The 24,439-nt window shown below is 36.4% G+C and overlaps 5 protein-coding genes across 5 annotated transcripts; 2 read left to right on the top strand and 3 right to left on the bottom strand.

The window, feature by feature from the left end:
• The first annotated feature begins 678 nt into the window (after window positions 1–678).
• On the top strand, window positions 679–9,480 carry LOC129239591 (guanine deaminase). The gene is made up of 7 exons (XM_054875205.1): window positions 679–1,151; window positions 2,936–3,199; window positions 3,318–3,472; window positions 3,533–3,704; window positions 4,157–4,258; window positions 8,459–8,624; window positions 8,692–9,480. Exons 1-7 carry the CDS (start codon window positions 1,053–1,055, stop codon window positions 9,108–9,110), a joined length of 1,377 nt encoding a protein of 458 aa, XP_054731180.1. The 5' UTR covers window positions 679–1,052; the 3' UTR covers window positions 9,111–9,480.
• Window positions 9,481–11,931: 2,451 nt separating this feature from the next.
• LOC129239586 (cyclin-G-associated kinase) lies at window positions 11,932–17,611 on the bottom strand. The gene is made up of 12 exons (XM_054875192.1): window positions 17,260–17,611; window positions 16,398–16,634; window positions 16,194–16,324; window positions 15,974–16,099; window positions 15,686–15,911; window positions 14,496–15,624; window positions 14,038–14,420; window positions 13,656–13,979; window positions 13,300–13,523; window positions 12,669–13,235; window positions 12,438–12,599; window positions 11,932–12,368 (listed from the first exon to the last, which is right to left on the bottom strand). The coding sequence occupies exons 1-12, from the start codon at window positions 17,447–17,449 to the stop codon at window positions 12,258–12,260; spliced, it is 3,810 nt and encodes a 1,269-aa protein (XP_054731167.1). The 5' UTR covers window positions 17,450–17,611; the 3' UTR covers window positions 11,932–12,257.
• A 330-nt stretch (window positions 17,612–17,941) lies between these two features.
• Window positions 17,942–20,064, top strand: LOC129239573 (twinfilin). Its single transcript, XM_054875165.1, has 4 exons — window positions 17,942–18,036; window positions 18,103–18,180; window positions 18,280–19,055; window positions 19,120–20,064. Exons 1-4 carry the CDS (start codon window positions 18,012–18,014, stop codon window positions 19,270–19,272), a joined length of 1,032 nt encoding a protein of 343 aa, XP_054731140.1. The 5' UTR covers window positions 17,942–18,011; the 3' UTR covers window positions 19,273–20,064.
• Window positions 19,909–21,253, bottom strand: LOC129239581 (RPII140-upstream gene protein). Its single transcript, XM_054875178.1, has 5 exons — window positions 20,971–21,253; window positions 20,739–20,904; window positions 20,588–20,676; window positions 20,254–20,524; window positions 19,909–20,192 (listed from the first exon to the last, which is right to left on the bottom strand). Exons 1-5 carry the CDS (start codon window positions 21,150–21,152, stop codon window positions 20,100–20,102), a joined length of 801 nt encoding a protein of 266 aa, XP_054731153.1. The 5' UTR covers window positions 21,153–21,253; the 3' UTR covers window positions 19,909–20,099.
• A 1,427-nt stretch (window positions 21,254–22,680) lies between these two features.
• On the bottom strand, window positions 22,681–23,455 carry LOC129253409 (60S ribosome subunit biogenesis protein NIP7 homolog). Its single transcript, XM_054891772.1, has 2 exons — window positions 23,289–23,455; window positions 22,681–23,224 (listed from the first exon to the last, which is right to left on the bottom strand). Exons 1-2 carry the CDS (start codon window positions 23,342–23,344, stop codon window positions 22,738–22,740), a joined length of 543 nt encoding a protein of 180 aa, XP_054747747.1. The 5' UTR covers window positions 23,345–23,455; the 3' UTR covers window positions 22,681–22,737.
• Between the last annotated feature and the right edge of the window lie 984 nt (window positions 23,456–24,439).

Genomic DNA, 24,439 nt, shown 5'->3' with positions numbered 1-24,439 from the left:
TCAAAGTAAATTTCCACAATTTGTTTTGGCGTTCAGCTATTCATGATGACATACCAAACCTAAATAAATAGAAATGCCAACACAGTTTGCCATTCTCAGCTGTCAAACCATAGTTATCGATATCGATAGTTCTTACGCAGTTAAAAAAAAAAAACACCCTACACAAATAATAGGTTTGTTCGTAACTCAAATAACTTATACAAGCTTGTATATAAAAAAATTTGAGTTATCCAAAAACAAAAAATGTGGTTAGTTTTATTGATTTAATTTAAAAATGAAACATCGCCGGCTGATCCAGGTTTGGTGATGATATTGATAAATACATCTGCATTTAATTTTCATGGAAATATTTCGAATACAAGTACAAAAAAAATGTAAACACGCAAGTGACTGCATATTTTGTATATTTAAGTGAAGTTTAGAAAAAAAAAATTATTATAATTTTCCAAGTTTCCGAAGGCAAATTAGCGCAAAACTATTATTTCCGGAATATAGGGAGTTATAAAGGTTGTTCCTGAACCAGTACTTAACATCTCCACCAAGTTTCATTAAATAAGTCATTATACTTTGCCTAAAATTGGCCATGTCACATTATACTATTGTTGTACACATATATCTTCCTTTGAATTTTGTTGCATGCTTATGCTTGTTGACATTTTAAAACGAACACTCCTAATGAAGCACACAGAAAAAAATTAAACATGGCAGTCAACAAAGGGAAGAATGTTTGAAATTGTATACTGGAGTGACGTTGTTTCGGAATAGTAGAGACGTGAAAAGGCAATTGAAATAAAATTATACAACCCATAAATAAATTATCAATCCTCATGTACGATTGCACTGCAAATTTGGTACAGATTTACATTCAAATATATATGGATGGTATGCCCGATAATTTCTTATCAACACAAAATCTAACAAGTGGAATGCTCGTTTGACGATCGCGTTTTACGGAACAAACATAACGTGGTCTTGTGCGGAACGAGTGCATAGTTGTGTGCAATAAGTAGTCTATTACGAATTGTTGTATACGCGTCTTCAAAGGTTGAAACATGGCAAAAGTTTTCTTTGGAAAAATTATACATACAAAATCCTTAAATGAATTTGAGTTGTTTACATCTGGATTTGTTGCTGTAGATCAGAAAGGCAAAGTAAGTTTAAAAACGTTTCGCTTAATAACTAGTACAAACAATATGTGTACATACGTATATTATATTGTTGGTAATAAACTTTTATTGCGTATGCATGTGTACATGAGGATAGCATATGTATGTATAACTGTCTCATCTGAAGTTTAAAGTGCTTTAGACCGTTAAGAAAATCATGTACTTAAGCGGGAAGCTTTTGCAAATTTAGCAGTGGGAACTTATAAAGTAAATATAATAGTTAGGAAGATAGGCTTAGCTTTTACATATTTACTTTTAAGTCATGGAGGATGGAAATTGCCAATACTCGTCATTTGTGCTTTTGAACTCCATCTACTATAGTTAGCAAACCAGGACGGTCGCATTTGAAAGGAAAAAAAAATAAATAAAAGAATACTGCTAAAGTGCAGTATTTTGGGAGATGTGAATACAAGTATTAGGGATCTCCATTTGGAGTTCGAAATAATGAAAAGCGCATCTAAGGAATTGCACTTGCAATTTTACTTCTGATGTGAGTAAGCTCCCGTAGATCGGCATATGCTTATCAAACCCTACGAAGCTTAACGTGAACTCATAACAACAACAACAATCAGGTGTCTATCACAATTCGGTGGTGCAATGGAACGATGAGCTGTATGAGCTTTACGACAACATAGACATAGCGCAGCGAATAAGGATCCAGCGGCTACGTTGGCTGGGTCAATTCGTCCGAATGGATACAAACGCACCGGCTTTGAAAGTATTCGATGCGGTACCAGCTGGTGGTAGCAGAGGAAGAGGAAGGCCTCCTGGTTTTTTGCGGATAAGTTATTCTGCATCATTCGGTTGATCGGTCCATGCCGGTCGTAGGTACATAAAAGGTGGTGAAAATATATTAGTTAAATATCAAATTTATGCTTTTCACAATCATAATCAATCGGATGCCCATAAGGTAGGCGAAAGCTTCCAAAGCCCTGAAATCTACATGATAAAACTCAAAGAATTGGGCAGAGTGGGAAAAAATTACCTCACCGATGTCGTCAAACTATCGCTCGCCACCGCAGACATCCCTTATATCTCTTTCTTCCCCAATTGTGAAGAAACTTGGACCCTTCGACACGGATATGTACAGCTGCTAGAGTTCGAAAATTTGCCCTCATATGTGAACTTAAGTGACGGATTGCGAATTATTGCAGTAATCATTAATCATAGGTAATATTATAGGGCAAAGCTTTCACTGTAGAAAAATTAAACAGGTTAACTTTATCTTGAAGCATTCTTATACACCCGAGAGAGCTTTTTATTTTTCTTGTAGCAGCATAAAGATTCCCATAAATATCCGGGGAATGCTTCTAAAGGATATAAATTCGGGTCGTTCCGGCTACGTAGAACCGACTGTTGTGAGAACACCGAGAGAGCTTGTCTCATTTGCTGATGATTGTTTGATAAAGTCGCCCATTCATGGCATAAATGATTTTTGTTCGAAAGTAAAGGATTAATTTGGAACTACTGTTATGAGATGGAAGGGACATCTCCTGACATGGCTACAATACCGCCTCCAATTCCGGGCCCCTGTACTCCCCGTTAGGGAACATCATATTTTTCTCAGCAAGCAGCTTTTGTCTGATTGTTAACGCAGAGATCACCCCAGTAAAACACTTGATAGAAGTGGGGGCTCTACCTGAAGACAGGGTCAGGATTTAATTCTAGAGTAGGACATCCAGATAGTACTTAGTAAGGCAGCTTCTACAACAACAACTCCTGATAAACTAATACATGCATAGTAATATCAATATTTCTTTTTTTTAAAGATCGCAGGTGCTGGAAATGAATGTGATTATTGCGTTTGGCTCCCTCAAAATCCAGACTTTAAAGGTGCTCACGAGGAACATCTCTCGGAAGACCAGTTTATAATGCCTGGTCTTGTTGATTGCCACATCCATGCGCCACAAGTAGCGCAAATCGGACTTGGCTTGGATATGCCCTTATTGGATTGGCTGAATACGTATACGTTCCCATTGGAGGCGAAATATACTGATCAGAAGTTTGCGGCTAAAGTGTACGCTAAAGTTGTGGTGAGTAGATATATAAACTGAGTTACACTGAGTTAATGGAGGGTTTTTTGTATTGATATGGAATAGCTCATTATCAACGAGCGTAATTAAAATATATCTTTTTTTCTTTTTTTCTTAGGAAAACACTATAAAAGCGGGTACCACGCTCGCATCCTATTTTGGTACAAACAACAAAGACAGCACTTTGATACTAGCAAAGGAGGCACTGCGTCAGGGCCAACGGGCATTAATTGGTAAAGTTTGCTCAAATTGCAATAGTCCTGACTTTTATGTGTAAGTTTACCTAAAACCAATGTAATGAGTTGATTTCCAAGAGCTTTACACAAATTTCAGTGAAACCACAGAAGCATCAGTAGCAGACACTGAAGAATTTATCGCTGCAATAAGAAAACTGAATAATGACCGAATAAAACCTACAATTACACCAAGATTTGCATTGAGCTGTACGAATGAGTTAATGGTGAAACTGGGTGACATTGCACAGAAAAATGACTTACATATACAGGTATGTAAATAATAAGTTGTGTATGTATGTATGTATATGCCTTTCAATAATAAAAAGGGTAAAGTAACAAAGCGAATCGGTCTGGAGGTTAACGAAGATAAAAAGTTAGCATAGTCTGTTCTCGGCATCCATACGCCTGTTAACCGACATAATTTTGAGGTATTTAGTAGAGCACTTCAATGAGTTGGAAACCATTTTCAATGCTGACAATTAATATCAGCTTCGAAATGCAACGGAATATTCAATTACCAAACAAGTGCTGCTCTGAACTGAAGAATCAACTGAGCTCACAAAAACCCACGTTTTGAATTGTAATTCTCTTATTTTATTTTATTTTTTCCTATTGTATGGTGTGAATTATGAAGGAATATTTTGTAAATCATAATTTCGCCGTCACATAAATATGCAGATGTTTGTATGTACCAGTTATAAATCCAAATGCTTTTTTTCAGAGCCACATAAGCGAAAATTTGTCGGAAATAAGCAGTGTCAAGCAGATGTTCAATTCGAGTTATGCCAAGGCATATGATAATGCTGGCTTGTTGACACCGAAAGTAAGTATCAAAGTTATGAACTTAATAAAAGCGTGAAATTAGAAAATTCTGCAATCTCCGGAGCGAAAGCTATACATATCGGGCAGGTTCTGCAATTACCTCCGAGTGAATTTCATTAAAATTTCCTGGCAATTGCATTGCATTGAAATTCACTCGAAAGTGAAATAAAGAACCTGCCCGAATGTTTGCAACGAAATTTAAATAAGAATGTGCGCATTTAACAAAGGCTAATAAAAACAAGTAAGGAAGTGCTTATTTTGTTGTTGTTGTAGCAGCAAAAACATTTCCCATACATGTTCGGGGAGTGCTGAGGGAGTGACAGTCCTTGACCGGATACAAATCCGGGCCGTTCCGGTAACCTAGAACCGACTGTCAGGGAAGCATCCAATACGAGTACGAAGTTTTGGCCCCGACGGACTAAACATGCTGATGCTGAAAAAGCTGGGTCCATTGGGAGTAGAATATCTCACAAAGGTCTTCAACCTGTCTATGGCCACTCTCATCATTCCTGATAAGTGGAAATTAGGGAGAGTGGTCCCACTGCTGAAGCCTGGGAAACCCGCCAACCAAGGGGAGTCTTATCGTCCGATAACTCTCCTTTCCCCAGTAGTGAAGACACTTGAGGCCCTTCTACTCCCACTCCTCACTCAACACCTGACTCCAGCCCCACACCAGCATGGTTTCCGTAGAGTGCACAGTACCACCACGGCACTCACCGTCATAAACACCCAGGTAAACCGCGGCCTCAACCAAAACCGCCCCTGCGAGAGGACTGTCCTAGTAGCGTTGGACCTACAAAAGGTTTTCGACACAGTCAGCCACGCCACGCTACTAGATGACATTTTACAGTCGACACTCCCGCCAGGGCTGAAGAGGTGGACCGCGAACTACCTGAGTGGTCGTCACTCGTCGGTAGTATTTCGAGACCAAACCTCAAAACAAAGAAAAATAAAGCAAGGAGTACCGCAGGGTGGTGTCCTTTCACCCTTGCTTTTTAATTTCTATATTTCGAAACTCCCCCAGCCACCAGAGGGAGTCTCACTGGTCTCATATGCCGACGACTGCACGATAATGGCGTCGGGCAATGACATTGATGGCCTATGCTCAAAAGTAAACGCCAGCCTTTCTCGCTTCTTCACTGCGAGAAACTTAAAACTTTCTCCCACTAAATCCACGGCGACCCTATTTACCACCTGGACAAAGGAGGTCAAGCTGCCACTTCAGGTTCAAGTCGATGATACCCCAATTCCGACGATAAACAACCCCAGAATTTTGGGAGTCACCTTTGACAGCTTGCTCTCCTTCTCGGCGCACACAACCGCTATTGCAACGAAAGTAAAGAATCGCAACAAGGTCCTCAAGTCGCTTGCCGGCAGCACTTGGGGCAAAGACAAAGAAATGTTGCTGTCGACTTTCAAAGCAATAGGCCGACCGGTTCTGAACTATGCCGCGCCTGTCTGGTCGCCTGGAACCAGTGATACGCAGTGGACGAAGCTTCAGACCTGCCAGAATACTGCCATCAGGACCGCGACAGGATGTCTCCTGATGTCCCCTATCCACCACCTACATGACGAGGCGCACATGCTCCCGGTTAAGGAGCATAACAAAATGCTCCGCAAGCAGTTTCTGCTTGGGTGTCACCGTAGGCCTCACCCATGCAGACACCTGCTCGAGCCTGAGCCACCTCCCAGGCACATCAGGAGACACTTCCTCAATTACGTGGACGAGATCCAGGACAAAACGGACAGACCTCTCCAGGATCAGACAGTATACAGACAGGCTATTAACGACATTCATCGGGAGACACTTACCACCTTCCTAAGCTCCCGACCCCCGAATGCCGTTATCGGAGTCCAACCACCACCTATCGCAGACGAAGAGCTCCAGCTTCCTCGAGAGTCCCGCGTAATCTTGGCACAACTACGTTCTGGATATTGTAGCAGGTTAAACTCCTACCTATCCAGAATCGACCCCGACATACTAAACATATGTCCTGCATGTGAAGGTACCCCGCACGACACTAACCACCTCTTCACATGCCCCATTAAACCCACTCATCTAACACCTCTCTCCCTCTGGACCCAACCCGTCGAAACTGCTAGTTTCCTGGGCCTACCGTTAGATGAGCTTGACGAAGACGACCGGTAATTTACACTACACTGACAGGGCGAAGATACTGCTACAACAACAACAACAGTACGAAGTTTGGGTGGTTAGTTGTATTAAATCCTTATCAAGATACACTCGTTTACCCAAAAGTTAGTAATTTGAGTAATAAAATGTGATTAATTTTGCATTATTTATGTTTTTTCTTTTTCGCAATTACGGTGCACTAGATAGGGCAAGTTAACTGGGGCGGTAGCCATTATATATACATATATATATATATATATATAATAGTTCCTCCTCCTATTTGTGGTGTGCGTCTTTGATGTTGTTCCACAAATAGAGGGACTTACAGTTTCAAGCCGACTCCGAACTGCAGATATTCTTTGTGAGGAGCTTTCTCATGGCAGAAATACACTCGGAGGTTTGCCATTGTCTGCCGAGGGGCGACCGCTATTAGAAAAATGTTTTTCTTAATTTTGGAATTTCACCGAGATTCGAACCTATGTTCCCTCTGTGAATTCCGAATGAATGGTGGTCAAGCACCAACTCATTCGGCTACGGCGGCAGCCATTGGTCAGAAAAAACTTGAGTCATAAGGTTAACGTGGAATCGACTGTCATGGGAATTTTATTTTTTTTAATTACCGTTATATGGAAGACGAGCGGAATAATTTACCGATTTCGCCTATTTCCACTTCCAGCCTATCTTGGACAAAGAGTAATTTGTGTATCATTATTATTATAGAAATATATTCATTTTTGCTAGAGATATCATAGACACCGATATATAAGAAGTATTCATTCGCAAAAGATTTTTATTTTAAGGTGCTCCTTTCATTTGTGCTGGTTGGAATTTAAAGGTCCACAATTTCATAGCACCGTGCAACAAGAGAATTAGGTGAAAACAACATTAAAAAACTATTTTTAGAGATCACTTAAGAATTTATTTCGTGCCTACACATTTTAATTCATTAAATATATTATAAGAAATAAATTGTTAAACGGCGAGCGCAAAATCTAACAAGTCTCTAATTTAAACGCTTCGCACATGCGTCGAAAAATCTCACTCTATTTGCTCCATGAGATACAAGAAATATTCATAAAATATTGAATCGTGTTAAAACAAAATAATTCGTGTAGAAAAACATTTTTTTTTAACTCGTGTTAAGGGGTTATATACAGTTAGAAGGCCGAAAAACGCGAATTTTAAATTTATTGATCGAAAAATTTGTACACATATTATGTTATCTTTTAACTGTATTTTAAGACTTAGTATTAGTAAAAATATTTGTTTGGAAAGGAGCTACAGCTGATCTCCGAGAGCTCCTCTTAAAAAAGAAGTTTTGCTGTGACCCCTATATCTCTGAACTGGATCCCCTGAAATTAAAAAGCCACACAGATTTCGTTAAAGTAATTTTAAATCTAGTAATCATATCGGCCTTAAATTGCTTAAAAAAATACATATTTATCGGTAAGAAAAAATTAATTTGATTAATTACTGAAAAATATATTAAAGAAGCTCGTGTTAAAATTTGAGACTAATCGATTTAGTCGTTTTCGAGTAATGTTGGTCACCGACTGTGAAAGCATCATTTTGAGAAAACCCCGTTTAGAGTCCGGCCTTGTCCTTCAATCACTCTGAAATGCCTTTTCAAATTTGCGTGTAACTTCGAAAATATTCACCGGAACGATATTAAATTTTCTGTGTCTATTCTTAAGTGTATGTATTAAGAAAAAAATAAAAAAAAATCTGTATATAACACCTTAAACCAAACCCGAGTAAAAAAAACGTGTAAAAAGAAAATTAGGTGTATATATAATTAGCGCTTCCACCCTTTTTGGGAGTGTGGCCGAGCTGCTCCTCCTATTTGTGGCCTGCTGCGCCTGAAGTTGTTCCACAAATGGAGTGACCTACAGTTTTAAGCCGAGTCCCAACGACTGATATTTTTTATGAGGACATTTTTCATGGAAGAGATTTGCTCTTTTTTATCATTTTGGTTTTTCATGCACGGAGATTTGCACCTACGAATTTCCGAATAGTAGTCAAGTCGCCGTAGGTTTTAATTAAATTCAAATAAATTTTTCATTTTAGACGGTTATGGCACACGCCGTACATTTGGAAGATGAGGAAATAGCACTTTTTCGTGAACGCGGCACTTCGGTCGCCCATTGTCCAGCCTCAAATACAATGCTAAGTTCAGGTTTCTGTGATGTGCTGCGACTTATTAAAAATGGCGTTAAAGTTGGTTTAGGCACAGGTATATCCATTATTATACCAATACTAGCCTTACCAAATTATATGTAATCTTCATGTTTTTTATGCAGATGTCTCCGGCGGCAACTCTATGTCTATACAAGATGCTATATTGCGTGCACTCGACGTTTCCCATCATCTGGAATTTGTGAAAAAGCAGGATATCAAAGGCAGTGGCCGCCTAACCACTCAGGATAATGAATATCAACCACTTAATTACAAACAAGCTATATTCTTGGCAACACTTGGTGGCGCTGAAGCGCTAACGTTGAGTGATGTTACCGGAAACTTTGTGATGGGCAAAGATTTCGATGCATTGGTTGTGGATACGAGCAAATATCCGCTGCAAAACTACGCCACTGATGAGGCGGCAAAGAAATCACAAGAGCAACAACTCCTCGAAATGGTGCAAAAATTCATTTATGTGGGTGATGATCGCAATATAATTGGTGTTTATGTTGCGGGAAAGCAAATCAAAAAAAAATTATGAATTGGATGATCTAAATGATGTTAATGAAAATAACTTCAATGCATAATCATAATTAATTTCAATTTCATGTTAATTTCATAATTTTTATTTTTACTTTTATTTTATACAACGCCAAGTTTGATTGCATTTGCCGTTATCAGTTTGACATCCAATTTCTCTACACTTACGCTAAATACCATACACACAGGGGTGCCTGAGCAGGGGCAATTTGTGTGTAGTCTTCACCTTAAATGCATATTAATATTTACATACATACAAATTGCATACATTTTCCTACTACATGAACTTCTTTGTAAATAATTGTTTATGTTCGCATCACTTATGGTTTTATATGCATATTTTATGTAAATATAAGATATTATATTAAAAATATGGGGAAGTATGTCGCTATAATAAGAGGCCAGAAGGTGCGTCCTGCTAAAATATTTGACGATTTTAATTATCATTCAACTTGCAGCAATTTTTGTTTGGAATGGTGCTCATATTTTTCGATTGTATAGATTTTAAAATTTATTACAACTTTAGCTTGCTTATGCGTCTCTAATAATTCCACACATTTTTGTAATATCATTTTCATTCAATAAAAGATTTTTTGAACTGTCAAACTTTTATATTTTTGTATATAGGAAAAAAATTGATGGTTTGCATAATACTATTATAATATTTTGGAGTTTCTTTAGTGCTTTATTATATTTTTTGTGGCATTGTAATTTAACCACATAACAACTTTGCTATCATCAACACGACGCGTAACCTAAGCGTGTGGAAGAGATTTATAAAAAAATATTTTTTTACAGTTACAACTTACTAAAAAACCAAATAAACAAAAGCTTTGGATTCATATAAAGTTATTAAGCTAAACCCCGTAGCCCAGAAATTCGCGGTCGAAAGTAACTTTTAATGTTGTAATTATTAGTTCACGTTTAATTTTAGAGAAAAATTGATATCTTTTTAATTTAATTGAGATGGAAGCAGTGCTCATTTGACAGAAAAAAAAAATAAAAATCAAGAAAATAAAAAAAAAACAAAAAATTAAAAAAGAACAAAATCACCATCTTACAAAAAAAAAGTTAAAAAAAAAATTCAAAGTAATAGTCTTAATGAATATAAATAAAAAAAAAAATTTAAATTAAAAGAAAATTAAAAAAAAAAATATTGTAATAGTTTTAATAATAAGAATCGTCATAAATAATTTCATTCATATTGACTGATTTGGTAGAATAAAGAACAAAAAAGCCAACAATCTTACAAAAAAAAAATTTAAAAAAAAATATTGTAATAGTTTTAATGATTGAAAAGAATCGTCATAAATAATTTAATTCATATTGACTGATTTGGTAGAATAAAGGAGAAACGCCAACCATCTAACAAAAAAATAAAAAATAAAAACAAAAAAAAAATTAAAAGAAAATTAAAAACAAAATTAAAAGAAAATTAAAAACAAATATTCCAAAAAAAATTAAAAAAATATATATTGTAATAGATTTAATGATTGATAAGAATCGTCACAAATAATTTAATTCATATTGACTGATTTGGCAGAATAAAGAACAAAAGCCAATCATCTTACAAAAAAAAAAAAAAAATAAACAAAAACAAAAATAAAATAAAAAAATGAAAACCAAAATAAAATGAAAAGAAAGTTAAAAACAAAAATCCAAAAAAATTCCAAAAAACAAAAAAAATTGTAATAGTTTTAATGATTGAAATGAATCGTCCTAAATAATTTAATTCATATTGACTGATTTGGCAGAATAAAGAACAAAAGCCAATCATCTTACAAAAAAAAAAATAAAATAAAAAAAATGAAAACCAAAAATTAAAAAAAAAACAATTCCAAAAAACAAAATATTGTAAAGTTTTAATGATTGAAATGAATCGTCCTAAATAATTTAATTCATATTTACTGATTTGGTAGAATAAAGAACAAAAGCCAATCATCTTACAAAAAAAAAAAATAAAATAAAAACAAAAATAAAATAAAAAAATGAAAACCAAAATAAAATTAAAAGAAAATTAAAAAAAAAAAAATCCAAAAATTCAAAAAAAAAATTCAAAAAAAAAAATATTGTAATAGTTTTAATGATTGAAAAGAATCGTCCTAAATAATTTAATTCATATTTACTGATTTTTCAGAATAAAGAACAAAAGCCAACCATCTTACAAAAAAACAAAATGAAAAAAAAAATTAAATAAAAAAAAAAACAAAAAGTATTGTAATAGCCTTAATAATGGATAAGAATCGTCATAAATAATTTACATCATATAGACCGTTTCAAGGAATAATGCATAAACAGGAACTAATAGGTCTTTTCACTTTCGAAATAGACGCACAATTTATGATCTCACATATTTTTGAACAACCAAGAAAACTTAAAGATAGAATATTAAATGAGAACTCGATTGCTAAGCAAACATATAAACTAAAACTGTTTGCTTCATATGTACATATGTACTTGTATGTGGTTAAGGGATATTAAGCATCAACATAACTAAATCTTACTCTACATTGATTTCGAATTCCATAATTTATGTATGTATGTATGTATGTATATAAATTTATATATTTATTCAATACTGTTTGCCATATAAACAAATCTGCCTGCTTTAAAACTAGTGTAAGTAAAAAAAAACTAGCTCGAGTAAATATAAATGCTTCTTAAATCGTTTTTACACTCTCTTTTCAAATTCAAATTATTTTTGATAAAAAGAAAATTTGCGTGCGACCAATATTCCATTTGATTTTTTAAAGTCAACGTAAAAAATAGTAACTATTTAAGGCATTTTCTTAGTAGAGCAATTAAGTAAATAGATCAGACCATTTAAAAAACAAGAATCAATTGCATTGGCTATTATTTTTTAGAATTATTGTTTCAAATAATATGTACGCATACAAGAATACATCTGGTATAGAGTTACTACTCGAAACTTACAGTTAATGATTCATAAGCAATTACATATACCAGTCATTTACGGGCTAGATTAAGAAAACTCATACTCACATAAAAATTATGTATGTAATTTATTTATATATTCCTATATTAACTACTTTTAATGCTTTTTAACGCATCTCAAAAAAGATTGGTTCGCGGCAGGTCTTGCTGATGGTATCGATGCTCTGCATTGTCCGCACTGTAATTACACATTTTATGTGTTGAATAAATTTTGCTGTGTGGTATCATTCTCAAAATCAGTCCAAGCGTTGTTTAGCTCCATAAATATTAACTTAGCTATGCTTTCATTTTCCGTGCCGTTATGCTAATAAATTAAAAAAACAAAAAAATTAATTAGCCAGTACAAAAATTTCTGCGGCGTAAATTTGCTCACCTTATCCGGATGTACAGCAAGACAGGCGCGCCTGTACGATTTTTTTACATCGGCCGGCGTAATGAGTGTGGACATTTCACACATCGTCCATTTTGCGCCAGTCCAAAGCACCGTGTGCATCGAACATAGGAGCGCTCTTATGTTACTCTTCTTGCCCTCCGTCTAAAAAAAATTAATTAATTACTTAAATGCTACAAATCCGTATGTATATTAAATAGCGCAAGTACACACCCATTCCATGATTTTAACTTTTTCCGGATCCATTTCCTTAATGAGATCCTCTTTGCGCATTTCATTGATGGACCGTGGCCCCTGATGCATTTTGCTGCCAAAGTTGTATCCTTGTTCACCCAGTATATCTGCGAAAATGTCAGCATTCTTATTAGCTTGTGCACCAGTATTTTGCCCCGACTTTGGCGTATCGAAATTCGACCGACTATAATCTGGTCTATTTGATTGCGCATTTGACCCAGCCGTTGCTGGTGTGGCTTGCGGCGATTGTCGATTGGAATTTTGGCCAGAAGATGACGAGAATGGTGGACCAGGCGTAAAGGACGCACCAAAACCGCCCACACTACTTGGCGACTTCACATGATTCGGCGAGGCAGTTGCGGTTGGCTGCGGTGGGTGTGGTGTTCGTACACCGCTTGTGTTGTGTGTGGGGCTGGAAAATTGTGTTGTATATGGGCTATTTCCGATGGGTGTAGCACCTGTTGATTTACTGCCCAATGTATGTGGATTGAAGTTGATATTGAGACCAGAAGCTAAATTGGCAATATCAGCGAATGGATCTTTTGGCTAAAATATTTCAACGGCAACAAAAAATTACAACAACTAAATAGTGTATGTTTTTTATACCAACATTTTGTGGTGATGGCTCCTTGCTGGGGTTGGTGTTGAACGTTGGCACTGAGCCGAAGAAAGTGCCTGTTGCTGGCGTAGGTGTTGATTTTGCAGACCGTGATGCGCTTGCATTAAGTGGTGTGTTGTTACTATTGAATTCTACATTGATTCTCGGCGCCGTTGAGGCGACCGAGCCGAAGATATCATCAAGATCGGCGTTTGAAGTGGGCTGTATGTTGTTTTCTAAAATCGTAATTGACATTTTAATAAAAAAATAATTAAAATTAAAATTATTAATTCAAAAGCAGTTTGTTAAGCGCAAAAAACATTATGCTTTCAATTACTATTTGACCTGCAATGGATTAAAATTCTTACCCAAAATATCAGGTATTGGCGCTGAGCCTATACCTGTTGAGTTATCATCCCCGAAAGCGCCAAGTAAATCAAAACTAGCGTCGCTTGTTGGCATTGCTGTGGCTTGGGGATCTTGCACCGGCAGTTGCGGTTGGGGCTGGTTCAAATTGAGCAAATCAATTGGAGGTGATGGTTCAGGCTGGATGTGTTGCACATCCTCGTGTTTTATTTCGGTGACATCCGGCAAAACAAGCGGTGAATTAGAACGCAAGGATTTTTCTATACTTTCTTTTGGAGGTTGCGGCCTTGCAGGCTTTGTTGGGTGTTTTGTACTAGGTTTTGTGACTGTATGAAAATAAAATAAATAACTTATTTGCATCGCGTTCACAATAGCAGGACTTACCAAAATTATCTACCATTTCCTCGTATTCCAGCTGTGAACTAAAGAGATGTTGCGCGTCGCATTTTGGTTTTGCTGGCACCCAGGGCGGATTTCTACTAGGCGGGCATTCCTTATCCGTAAAAGTCAAAGACAGCGAAACCGAAAAATCATGATGCACCTGATCAGCATCCGGTAAATCATCCAAATCGTTGAGGGAGAATGTGATTAATGTTTCTTGTTCCGGTATAAAGCCAGTGTTTATTTGAAATTGACATATCTTTAAGCTTTGTGGGCGCACCATGCCTTTGAGCGCATTTCGCGCGTGATAGAGTACGACTATCAGATCTCCGCAGACCGTCAGATTGATGGGCAATGTAATTTTACCTGGTCCTGCCAAATACAATCTAAGAAATTTTTAAAAATGTATTGTTTAACATCGACCCAAATTAGCATTTAATTGAAAATAGATTCTAGCTCACCTCATCTTTTCGTAATCCTGCAAAGTGCTCAAGAATAGTCGATCATTGCAGTACACTTCCATGTAAATACGACAGCCATCCCGTGCTTTGGTCATACGCGGCACAGGTTGGCAACTCAACGAAACTAAGTTGATGCTTTTGTAGTGCGGTAATAGTGGTGTTGGACGCAAAATATCGCCAAAATAATATAAATAACGGAATTCCGATGGTCTAAGGTTAATGGGATGGCGCTTCACAGCGAACACTTGCACTGCGTCTTCGGGTTCCTGCACTAAGTTCGCGTACATGAGAAGCGCCCCAACTATTGTAGCCGCAGAACAACCACCTGAGTCACTCGTTTGAATGATAACCACAGATTTAGGGTCGGCGATTAGGAAGCCGTACATGTCTTCGACGACCGAAAACATACCTTGCAGACTGGGCGAATGTGCCTGCACACAAGCATAAATGGAACCCACTTCGACAGTGCGCACTGGTGGCGACAGTCGTGGACAATTACTTTGGCCAAAATTATAGATGCTTACTTTTTGTGGTGGGAAGCGACTTTCAATGGACAATCGCACATCTTCAATATTATTAGTTTTATAAGCTGATTCAAATCCCTCTGAAGGACAAGGCATCACAAGAATACGCGACGTTATGTAACTTATGTCTAGATCAGTACGAGCGATAGTTTGTTGCATTGTTTGCATAACCTTTGAGGAAGTGTCTTTGAGATTTTTTAGAAAACTTCCAGCACCTCCACGCAACGATGAAAATAAACTACTATTTGATGCACCAGAGTTCCCGGCTTGTGCACTTGGTGGATTATTAGGTAGCTGGTGCTGTGGCTGATTATTGCCTGCTGGCTGGGCAGCCGAGCCTGAACAGTCATCCACATAAAAAGTAGATATGCCAACACTTTCTGCAACTTTAGGTGTTGGTTGTGGGAGCTGTGCTCCAGTGCCACCACTAACTTGCGGAGAACTTGTGCAATTTATTGGACTTCTAGGCTGAGGAGATTCTATAGGTTTGCCGTGCAAATCAAGAGCACCTTTGAGCGACCAATTTTTTGTTTCTCCTATAGCAGCCAAACGTTCTAGCACCATCGATATATTGAAGCGATGCGCTGGATTTACATTTAGGCAGCCTAAAGCACAAAATAAAAGCTTAGGCTAAGTATTAAAAAAAAACGGAATATTGAATATTACCTTTGATTATTTCATGAAAACAGTGAAAACGCGAATCAGTTGGTAAAATATAGTTTCCATTAACGATGCGCAGTTTGGCTGAATCTTCGAACGGATGCTTTTGGAAACATAAAGCATATAAAATGCAACCCAAAGCCCAAATATCCACCTTTATACCGATTTCGTAATTTGACCATGTGTCTAGCATTTCGGGCGCGCGATACATTGGTGTTGTGACAGAGCTAAGCTGGAATATAAAAACAAGGAAAATTCAACTAAGACTTTAACAACACATTATGGTGTATGTACCTGATCTTCTAGAATATTACGTTGTTTCGCGCCCCAATCAATTGTCGGAGCATATGTTTCTTTGGTTGTAGATCCAAAGTCACAGAGTTTAAGTTGTTTATCATTGCCGATAAGAAAGTTCTCGATCTGCAAAAACACAAATTTATAATCCAATTTATTTTATGCTTATTATAGATCTAAAATTTAATCTAAATTATATTTTGTAGGCATTTTAGCGCACCTTGATATCGCGATGTGTTATTGGTGGTGTTTGAGTGTGCATATGAACCACGGCACGAGATGCTTGATAGAAAACACGCAGGACCAATGCGGGATCGAGTGGCGTATTCAAGCAATCTATAAGCGAACCTCCTAATTTTTTTTTTTTTTTTTTTTCAAATACATTAGAAATTGGAATCAGCTTTTTAGTACAACGTCTTATTACCATTACAAAGCTCCGTTAGTAGCAAATATTCTGCGCGCTGTTGAGGTCCAGTTGTTTTATCGATAAATGATGCTCCGACAAATGTAACAATGTTCGGATGTCCGGAAAGCTGTTTGTGTGTGTTAATTTCATTAATGATGGCATTACAAGCTGCCTTATCTGTACCAATGAGCCGCTTGAGGGCGTATTTTTTACCACTGTGCAAATCTTGCGCCACATATACAAATGCAAAACCGCCTGCAAGTAAGCGCATAACGATAACACAGAGTAGAGTATATGGGAATTATTCTAATTGTCCGACGATTTTTGATAAGAATAAATAAATTTAGCGATAACAATAAAAAGTAAATACGATAGACAAAGATATTTGTTAAACATTCATGCATGACTGTATTGGTTGTTCTTTCATGGATTTACAGATTTCTTTGAAAATAAATCCAACTTAAAGATATGTATGCTAAGCAATTATGTTTGGAACGTGCAACGTAAAAACATGAATACTCTAAGCTATAAATACATATGCATGTTAATGTTAATAAGTAACGAAAAGGTGTGAAAAATGCACTAAGCTCGAAACTGTGTCTGTTTTATTTATAGGTTCCAATTATATTTTTGTGCTAGCATGCCCTAAGCGTTATAATTTTATGCTAATGACGCGAAAGTAAATTAAATATTTTTTTAGATTCTATATCAAATGCTACTGGAAGGATAAGTGTTAATTTCCGTCAGGTATAGGGTTTTTGCATTATCGATTTTTCGTTGTCATGTAGAATATTCATAGGTGTATGTATTGTAGGTGGTAATAGCCAAACGACCAGTTATTAGCGAATGCAAAATTGAGGGGGAGTCAACAGTGTCTTACCCTCAGCAATAACTTGCTTTACACGGAGCTTATGTCCTGCTACTTCAACAATTTGTCCACAAAACTCGTTTGTCGTTGCAGTTGACGTAGGAGCTACGTTGCCAGAACTACCATTCTCATTATCTCCACCAATATTGGTATTTGGGGCTGTATTGAAGTAGCCCATTGCTGATTTAAAGAATTCACTCATTTTAGACTACCCGAACCTGTTATGCAAATAGGCGATAATTCACGCGTTCTCTTGTATCTAAAACGCTATTTATTTAAACTTTTTCTTAACTTGGTTTGTATTCAAAAATTTTACTTTTAATTATTGTATTTACTAAGATAGAATCAAGAAAATTACGCCATGACAGTGGCACAACAACAAAAACACGAAATCTAGTGGAGTTTTCGTTGCCACAGTTATGCAGAATCTTGCCAGCTGTGCAGCAGAGCTGCCTAATTCGATTAAATTGTTCTTATTAGAATCATTGAAGCTCGTTCAGGAAAAATTACACTTTGATGGTGTAAATATTTTACAAGACCCTACTCTTATAGAGAAGCGGGATAAGCATAGCTGGAGTTTTATAAGTGACAATTTATTAGTTTGGGGAAAAGCAACTCCGTGGATCATAATGCATTAAAAAGTATTGGTCAACAGCAACGCAACCCTGATAGCAGTAAACATTTTTTGTTGTTGTGTTGGAGTGAGTAATTGTAATTTATCTCCAGGTATTTGCCGAAAATAAAAATTAGCCAAAAATAGAAAAATGTCGCATCAAACTGGTATAAAAGGTACGTAAGATGTATATTGGATATAAAATATATTCTAATATTGCGGAATTCACCATATAATTCCAGGTAATGATAAACTTACAAAAGTTTTTGGGAAAAGCAAAAACGGAAAGCTGCGGGTTATAAAAGTTTCAATAGAAAATGGTAAGCGCATATTAATTCGTAATAGAAAGCTTAGAAAAAATGTGAATGCAAGTATTTGTACATAACTGAACGTAAAAATTGGTAATAAATTCCTTACAGAGGAACTTAATTGTACCGCTACAGCTGAGGTAAAAAAAGACTGGGAGAGGGACTACGACAAGTTAATTGCACCATTGTTAGAAGAAAATGTACCATGTTATATACTTTATCGGTTGGATAGTAAAACTTCGCTTGGTTATGCATGGCTGCTGTTGAGTTGGGTGCCGGATACGGCAACAATACGACAAAAGATGGTTTATGCTTCCACAAAAGCAACACTTAAAACCGAATTCGGTTCGGCGCATATTACTGAGGAAATACACGCAACAACCTTAGAAGAGACTACATTTGAAGGCTACGTACGGCATAAACAAGACTTTGCAGCACCGGCACCACTAACCACTCGTGAGGAAGAGCTGGTAGAGTTGCGTAAAACTGAAATTAACACCGATATTAATACGGATACGCGTCACCAAACCCTGGGCGGAGTAGTGTGTGCAATGTCTGATGCCACTGTTGCGGCTGTTAAGGATTTGCTACGAGGTTCGTATGACTATCTTCAATTTCGTATCGATCTGGACGAGGAGCGCATACATGTGTCGAAGGCAGCAGTGGTGCCGCTGAATGAATTGCCCCATCAGGTGCCGACCGAACATGCACGCTATCATTTATACCTCTTCAAGCACACGCATGGCGGTGACTATCAAGAAGCATTTGTTTTCATATATTCTATGCCTGGGTATACATGTTCGGTGCGTGAACGTATGATGTATTCCAGCTGTAAAGCACCATTTTTGGACAACTTGAGCACGTTTGGAGTAAATGTTGCGAAAAAGGTAAGTGTTATAGAAGTTTTTTTCGATTGAAGTATGTTAAATTTGTTACGCATTTGTTTTTTAGTTGGAAATCGATAGTGGTTCTGAATTGACTGAGGAGTTTCTGCTCGAAGAACTCCATCCAAAAAAACTTGCCAGCAGACCAGCATTTGCGAAACCTAAAGGCCCACCTAGTCGCGGTGCAAAACGTCTGACTCGTCCACAAGAGCAATCTTAAGTGCAGAATGGATATAGAATTCTATTCGGCAACTTGACCACCTCGCGGCAATAATTTGACTAATGCTTTCTTTATTCTTCCACCTGATGTTTAACTCGCATTTTATCATGATTCAAGTATTTAACTATAAGAAGTGTCTACAAGTTATTCATACATATATGTACATAAACATAATGTTTAATAGTATTGAATGTTAGAAATTATGTTTATTTGTGTTCACTTCCACGCAAGATCTATAAATAGTTATGTAAATGTACACAAAAGCATACATGTAAAGATTTACTGCCTTATTCCTTTCTAATGGTACGCGCGGGCCGTTGATCTTAATCATTTTGTAGCGCTGTTCGATCAAACTTTCAAACAACTAATGATATATAACTATTCCGCAATAATGTTTGGGGAATGCTGCTGGAGTGACAGTCCTTGGCCGGATGTAAACGATATAAATCCGGGTCGTTTAGGTAATGCAGAACCGACCTTTGTGGGAACGTGATATGTTTTCTAATGCATAGTAATGGCTCTGACCCATATAAAAAAATTGTAGTCAATAAAACAAACAATACACATACATATACATTTACCAAATACATAAAAGTTGATGTTGAACAATTCAATTTGCTCCCTTTTGTTTAACAAAAAAAAAAAAAAATAATGTGTCATCTTCTATATACATATGTAGCTGTATTTAAGCGTTTAGAAATTGCAATATAACATAAAAATGTATCTATTATTAATTATACATATGTGTGTACATCCAAAATAAAGAGTTAATTTTCTACTAGTTAACTTAAACGCAATTGTTCTCGATCCTTTTTCATCTCCACTTTTTATTTAATAGGATCCAAAGTTACTTTACCGCCAACTTTTTGATCGTGCTCCTTAAAGAGACTGGGGGTTTTATGTGCTATGTCTTCTTGCGCCTGAATAGTGGATAAAAGTAATGAAAAACGTATGCACAATGTTTGATCAGTACATTTTTACCTTCATTGCCTCGTTCACAACATTTTCACGCTGTAATCGCCATTTATATTGCCAATAACGTATCTCTTCCATGGAAGTACCAGATGCATAGAGTAGTGCAAGCGATGCCGCTCCTGCTACGGTCCCCAGCACACCACCAACAACACCTCCCGCAACCATGCCTCGTAGACCTAAGTTCATTTTATATACGCTGCCGGTAATTAAACCTGCTGCAATATATTCAAAGATGGAGGATTTACCCCGATACACGGACACGCATGTGATTATGCCACTGAAAATGTTGGAGGCCCTTGTTTTTATTTGTATTTCCATAGGCATAAACGTTTGTACTCACAAGTATGAAGTCGTGAACAAACCAATTCGCCAGCCCCATTTAAATCCACCTCTCGCAAAACTCATGGTCACCTCATCTTGCAATTTGCGCTACAAAAAAAAAAAAAAACTGTATGTCGTGATATATATTACATTTATTTTACCCCACTTACTTTTGCATCAAGATGTGATTTAAATGCTGTCGCTTGGTTACTCTCCATAAAGTTCATGTATGCCGTCCGAGATTGTATAACACCGCCATAAATAGCGCCAAACATAAAGCCGACAAAACCCGCCTGATAAATTGAGTTCAAGTCTGAAGATATACTGCCAAATTCGCTGGTGGAAAAACAATTTTATGAATATGTACAAGCAAATCAAAATATTTTCAAACAGCCAACTTACTCAACTTTAAACAAATCTTTTAAACGCTCCCATCCGGTCTCATTCACGTCTGGTTTGTTTTGCAGATATGACTTGTAAGTCTTTGTGTCTTTAGAAACGATGTCATTCTGAGATGGATCGCCAGGTAAGCTTGGCAATATGCCCGCTATGAGTATTCGACGCCCACTCCTAATGAAACTCATATTATATTTTTCTTCGATTTCTGTGTAAAAAAATATCAAATGCCCGTGAAAAGTTAATTAAACCACAGCTGATTAACAGCTGCTCAACAGCAGTGTACAAAGTTTGTTTCTTTACAAAGAATTATCCGAATTATCCAACTTTTTGCTAGAGCAGGAGAGGGCAATATAAACCAAATATAAGAATGCGCACTGTTTCGCTACGCGATGTACAGAATATTCACTCTTGGTTTCGCTAGAGAGAGGCAGAAAATGAGGTTCGATTGAGGTTTATGCTGATTGCAACGGAACTAAAACTTTTTTTGCGAGTTTTGTGTTGATTCAATGAAGGTTTTTGTGAAGTGCAATCGAAAGCAAAATAGACGCATGAGGTTTGCTCATGTAAAAACTATGCAGTAACTTAAATTCCGTAAATTCGCTCGCAAAGAGAAAAATATCAAAAAAGTTCAAGCACGCAAAACCAGTAACAATTTGCAAGTTTCACGTACAGCTGATTAAATTGTTGGCGGGAAAAATTACAAAAATTAATAATTTTTCAGTTGAACTACCTCGTATTAAATAAAAAAAAGAAGTAAATAAAAGCAAAACAACGAGGGTAGTATCACAAGATCTTATTTTCTCCACAATAATTTGTTCCATTTCATTATTAGAACATTCCATTAGAAATTGTATTGTTGTGGCAATCACAGCTTTATTGACAAATTTAGTTAATAACGAAGCAGTACAAGTATTTCGGAAACTGCCGCAACGGTGACTGTAGGCTGTGGCTCAGAAGTACATGCCTCTGTATCATTGGCCGATACCTATTTAATATATGACATCAAATAAATTTTATCTGAAATATATTTAATTACATTCTCCATTTTAATCCCCACTTTTACTTAAATTTAGAACTTTGACTCAATTCCAAAATTTGAATTCGTGTTTATGTTTACTTTGCGATCAGCTGTTTTTCAGTTACAAATTCTTACAAGTAAAAATTTATCCAGTAAAAACTTTCAACTTCTCCTCAAAATGAGATGCCATTTTACTCTCTCACTTTCCCCTACTTTGCTAATTGTTACAATTGTTGTTACTTCATGAGCAGACCCATGGCATTTCAAATGAAAGGTAGTTGAAAATACCTTTTACAAATTCATATTTAAATTATGTTAATTGGGCAAATTTTCGAAAAAAATAGTTTTATATACATTTTTGTGTACTTCTTTTTTTCAACTTATTTTTTGATTTTTTTTTTTAAACTTGAAAAGTATTTACATAAAAAGTGTTTTAGTGACTCCTATAATTTTCTTCGTTTTTCCCTTTCTCTGTAATCTGCGTGTAATTCACCTTTAACCTTCAATATCTCCTGCATTTTTGTTTATGCAACTAATTTTTAGTACGGTTGTATAAATTTATTCCTTCCGCTCCACCGTTGTAACAAGCATGAATAGTTCTATCGAACCTTATTTTGTTTTTTTTTTCTTGCGAAACGCGCATTCCTTCCTCATGTACACTATCTTGCTTCAAATAATTTCGACACTATTTCTAAAACATAGTTTTCATTTTTATTTACATCTAAATTACTCATTATTCTATAAATAAAACACTAAAAAAGCGTATCCTCAGATCTGATGTATTCACCAATGTCCGACTGATGGAAGCAAACCGTAGTCATTGGATCTGCAGTCTTGCATTCTGTCGTAGAACGCGCCAACACACCGAATCCTAGTGGTAAATCATTCATGGAGTAAACGACCACACCTTGGTACTGACCGGCATTCTCTGTGATACGTCCTAGCCCCGATTTTGGAATATGATTGCCGTAGAGATATTGCTGTTCAAAGGATGGCTTTACCCAGACTTTATATTGGGCATAAGGCGCAAGATAATAGAGTGCGGTAATGTGGAATTTCAGTTTGTTTGTTTTTGAGAATTTTCCAAAGCAAGTGCCAACACACACAAGCTTTTCTGGGCCAAAGCATTCAGATAGTTTAAGTATACGCTCCGAAACGTAATACACACGATCCCTGTGCTCACGGAAGCAATATGTTCCATCCGGCCGGTCTATCAGCTGCTTCACATTGGTGCCAATGCTGGAATTTTATTTTTATTTATTAGTTTTTTGCTTCAGCTTTACTATATATATCTTATACTCACTATTTGGACAACTTTTCAAAAAGAACCTTTGCTCGCTCCTCACTTAGCCTTTTCATATTTTCGCGTATATGGTTTTAAAAAGAGTAACTTTATAAAAATTGTATTAAAAATCGTAAATTAAAATCACAGATAGTGACCAGAGTAGGCAAATATCAAATACAATTGACACACGTGCTCACATTTGTTTATGAACAGTACGGATGAAAAGTATCGCACAGGGCTGCCGTTTGCCGCAAATGCTTTAAGTTTATATATGGTAAGATAGGAATATGTCAAACATTATCACATTATTATCTTTTAAATTAATATCGACAAAATATCATTTTTGGTGATTATCAGGTGGAAAGAAAGAAAAAAATAATAATAACTTGGATAATTAATATTGGAATAAACAGTATGAGAATATTGCCATAAGACTTGTGAGAATGTTGGGTATTTCATATATAGTAAGAATGGAGCAGGAAAAATTTAATACTTCTTTAAATTCGTTAAATTAAATATTTAATATAATAAAATATTTTATAAAAATATATAAAAAATTCCCCATTTTTCCACAAATGGAGGGGCCTACAGTTTTATGCCGCCTCCGAACGGCAGATGAGGAGCCTTTTCTACACTACACTACAGATAAACACTAGGAGGTTTATCATTTTCTGCTGGGAAGCAAACGCTACTAGAAAATCTTGTTCTATTATTTGATATGACCTGTTTTTTTTTTTTAACGGTTACTTTTGCACTTCACGCTCTTCTTGCGTATATACAGTTAATCTAATAGAAGCCGGCCCGCCAAAGCTTGCAAACCAACCACCAACTTGGTTCTAATAAACTGAATTGTATGGCTCCATCTTTGAGTTAATTTGGGAATTTGGGTTAATTTCTGCGCATTTCTCTGTAGACTGAAATAAATAAATTATGGCTCAGCTAAATTTTGCCAAATCCGCCAAATTTGCCTTGATAACTGTTTGATCGTCCATATTTTTTTCTTTGATTTTTTCTTAAGGGGGGAAGCTGGTCTAGAATTTTGAAAAAATCGAAAAATTTTTTTTGTCTTAAAAGGTGCTTTAGGGTCTTAGAAATAATATACCAAATGAGGGATGCCAGCAAAAATGTCTAAATGCCCAAATTTTTCATTCGACGGCAGTGCCTCGCAG

Source organism: Anastrepha obliqua, chromosome 1 (genome assembly GCF_027943255.1).
Source record: "Anastrepha obliqua isolate idAnaObli1 chromosome 1, idAnaObli1_1.0, whole genome shotgun sequence".
NCBI classification, from domain to species: Eukaryota; Metazoa; Arthropoda; class Insecta; order Diptera; family Tephritidae; genus Anastrepha; species Anastrepha obliqua.
Note: the sequence above shows the minus strand (reverse complement) of the source record. Positions and strands in the feature narration are given on the sequence as shown.

Bases quoted from the DNA above. Each gene is read 5' to 3' on its own strand.
- LOC129239591 (XM_054875205.1), top strand. From the start codon at position 1,053: ATGGCAAAAGTTTTCTTTGGAAAAATTATACATACAAAATCCTTAAAT. The intron at 3,473-3,532 runs GTAAGTTTACCT...CACAAATTTCAG, and splicing joins AATAGTCCTGACTTTTATGT to TGAAACCACAGAAGCATCAG. The intron at 3,705-4,156 runs GTATGTAAATAA...GCTTTTTTTCAG, and splicing joins AAAATGACTTACATATACAG to AGCCACATAAGCGAAAATTT.
- LOC129239586 (XM_054875192.1), bottom strand. From the start codon at position 17,449: ATGAGTGAATTCTTTAAATCAGCAATGGGCTACTTCAATACAGCCCCA. The intron at 13,524-13,655 runs GTAAGAATTTTA...TTACGATTTTAG, and splicing joins GCCAATACCTGATATTTTGG to AAAACAACATACAGCCCACT. The intron at 12,369-12,437 runs GTGAGCAAATTT...TTAATTTATTAG, and splicing joins TTGCTGTACATCCGGATAAG to CATAACGGCACGGAAAATGA.
- LOC129239573 (XM_054875165.1), top strand. From the start codon at position 18,012: ATGTCGCATCAAACTGGTATAAAAG. The intron at 18,181-18,279 runs GTAAGCGCATAT...AATTCCTTACAG, and splicing joins AAAAGTTTCAATAGAAAATG to AGGAACTTAATTGTACCGCT. The intron at 19,056-19,119 runs GTAAGTGTTATA...TTTGTTTTTTAG, and splicing joins GAGTAAATGTTGCGAAAAAG to TTGGAAATCGATAGTGGTTC.
- LOC129239581 (XM_054875178.1), bottom strand. From the start codon at position 21,152: ATGAGTTTCATTAGGAGTGGGCGTCGAATACTCATAGCGGGCATATTG. The intron at 20,905-20,970 runs GTAAGTTGGCTG...TTTTTCCACCAG, and splicing joins AAAGATTTGTTTAAAGTTGA to CGAATTTGGCAGTATATCTT. The intron at 20,193-20,253 runs GTAAAAATGTAC...TCCACTATTCAG, and splicing joins TTGTGAACGAGGCAATGAAG to GCGCAAGAAGACATAGCACA.
- LOC129253409 (XM_054891772.1), bottom strand. From the start codon at position 23,344: ATGAAAAGGCTAAGTGAGGAGCGAGCAAAGGTTCTTTTTGAAAAGTTG. The intron at 23,225-23,288 runs GTGAGTATAAGA...ATAAAATTCCAG, and splicing joins TTTGAAAAGTTGTCCAAATA to CATTGGCACCAATGTGAAGC.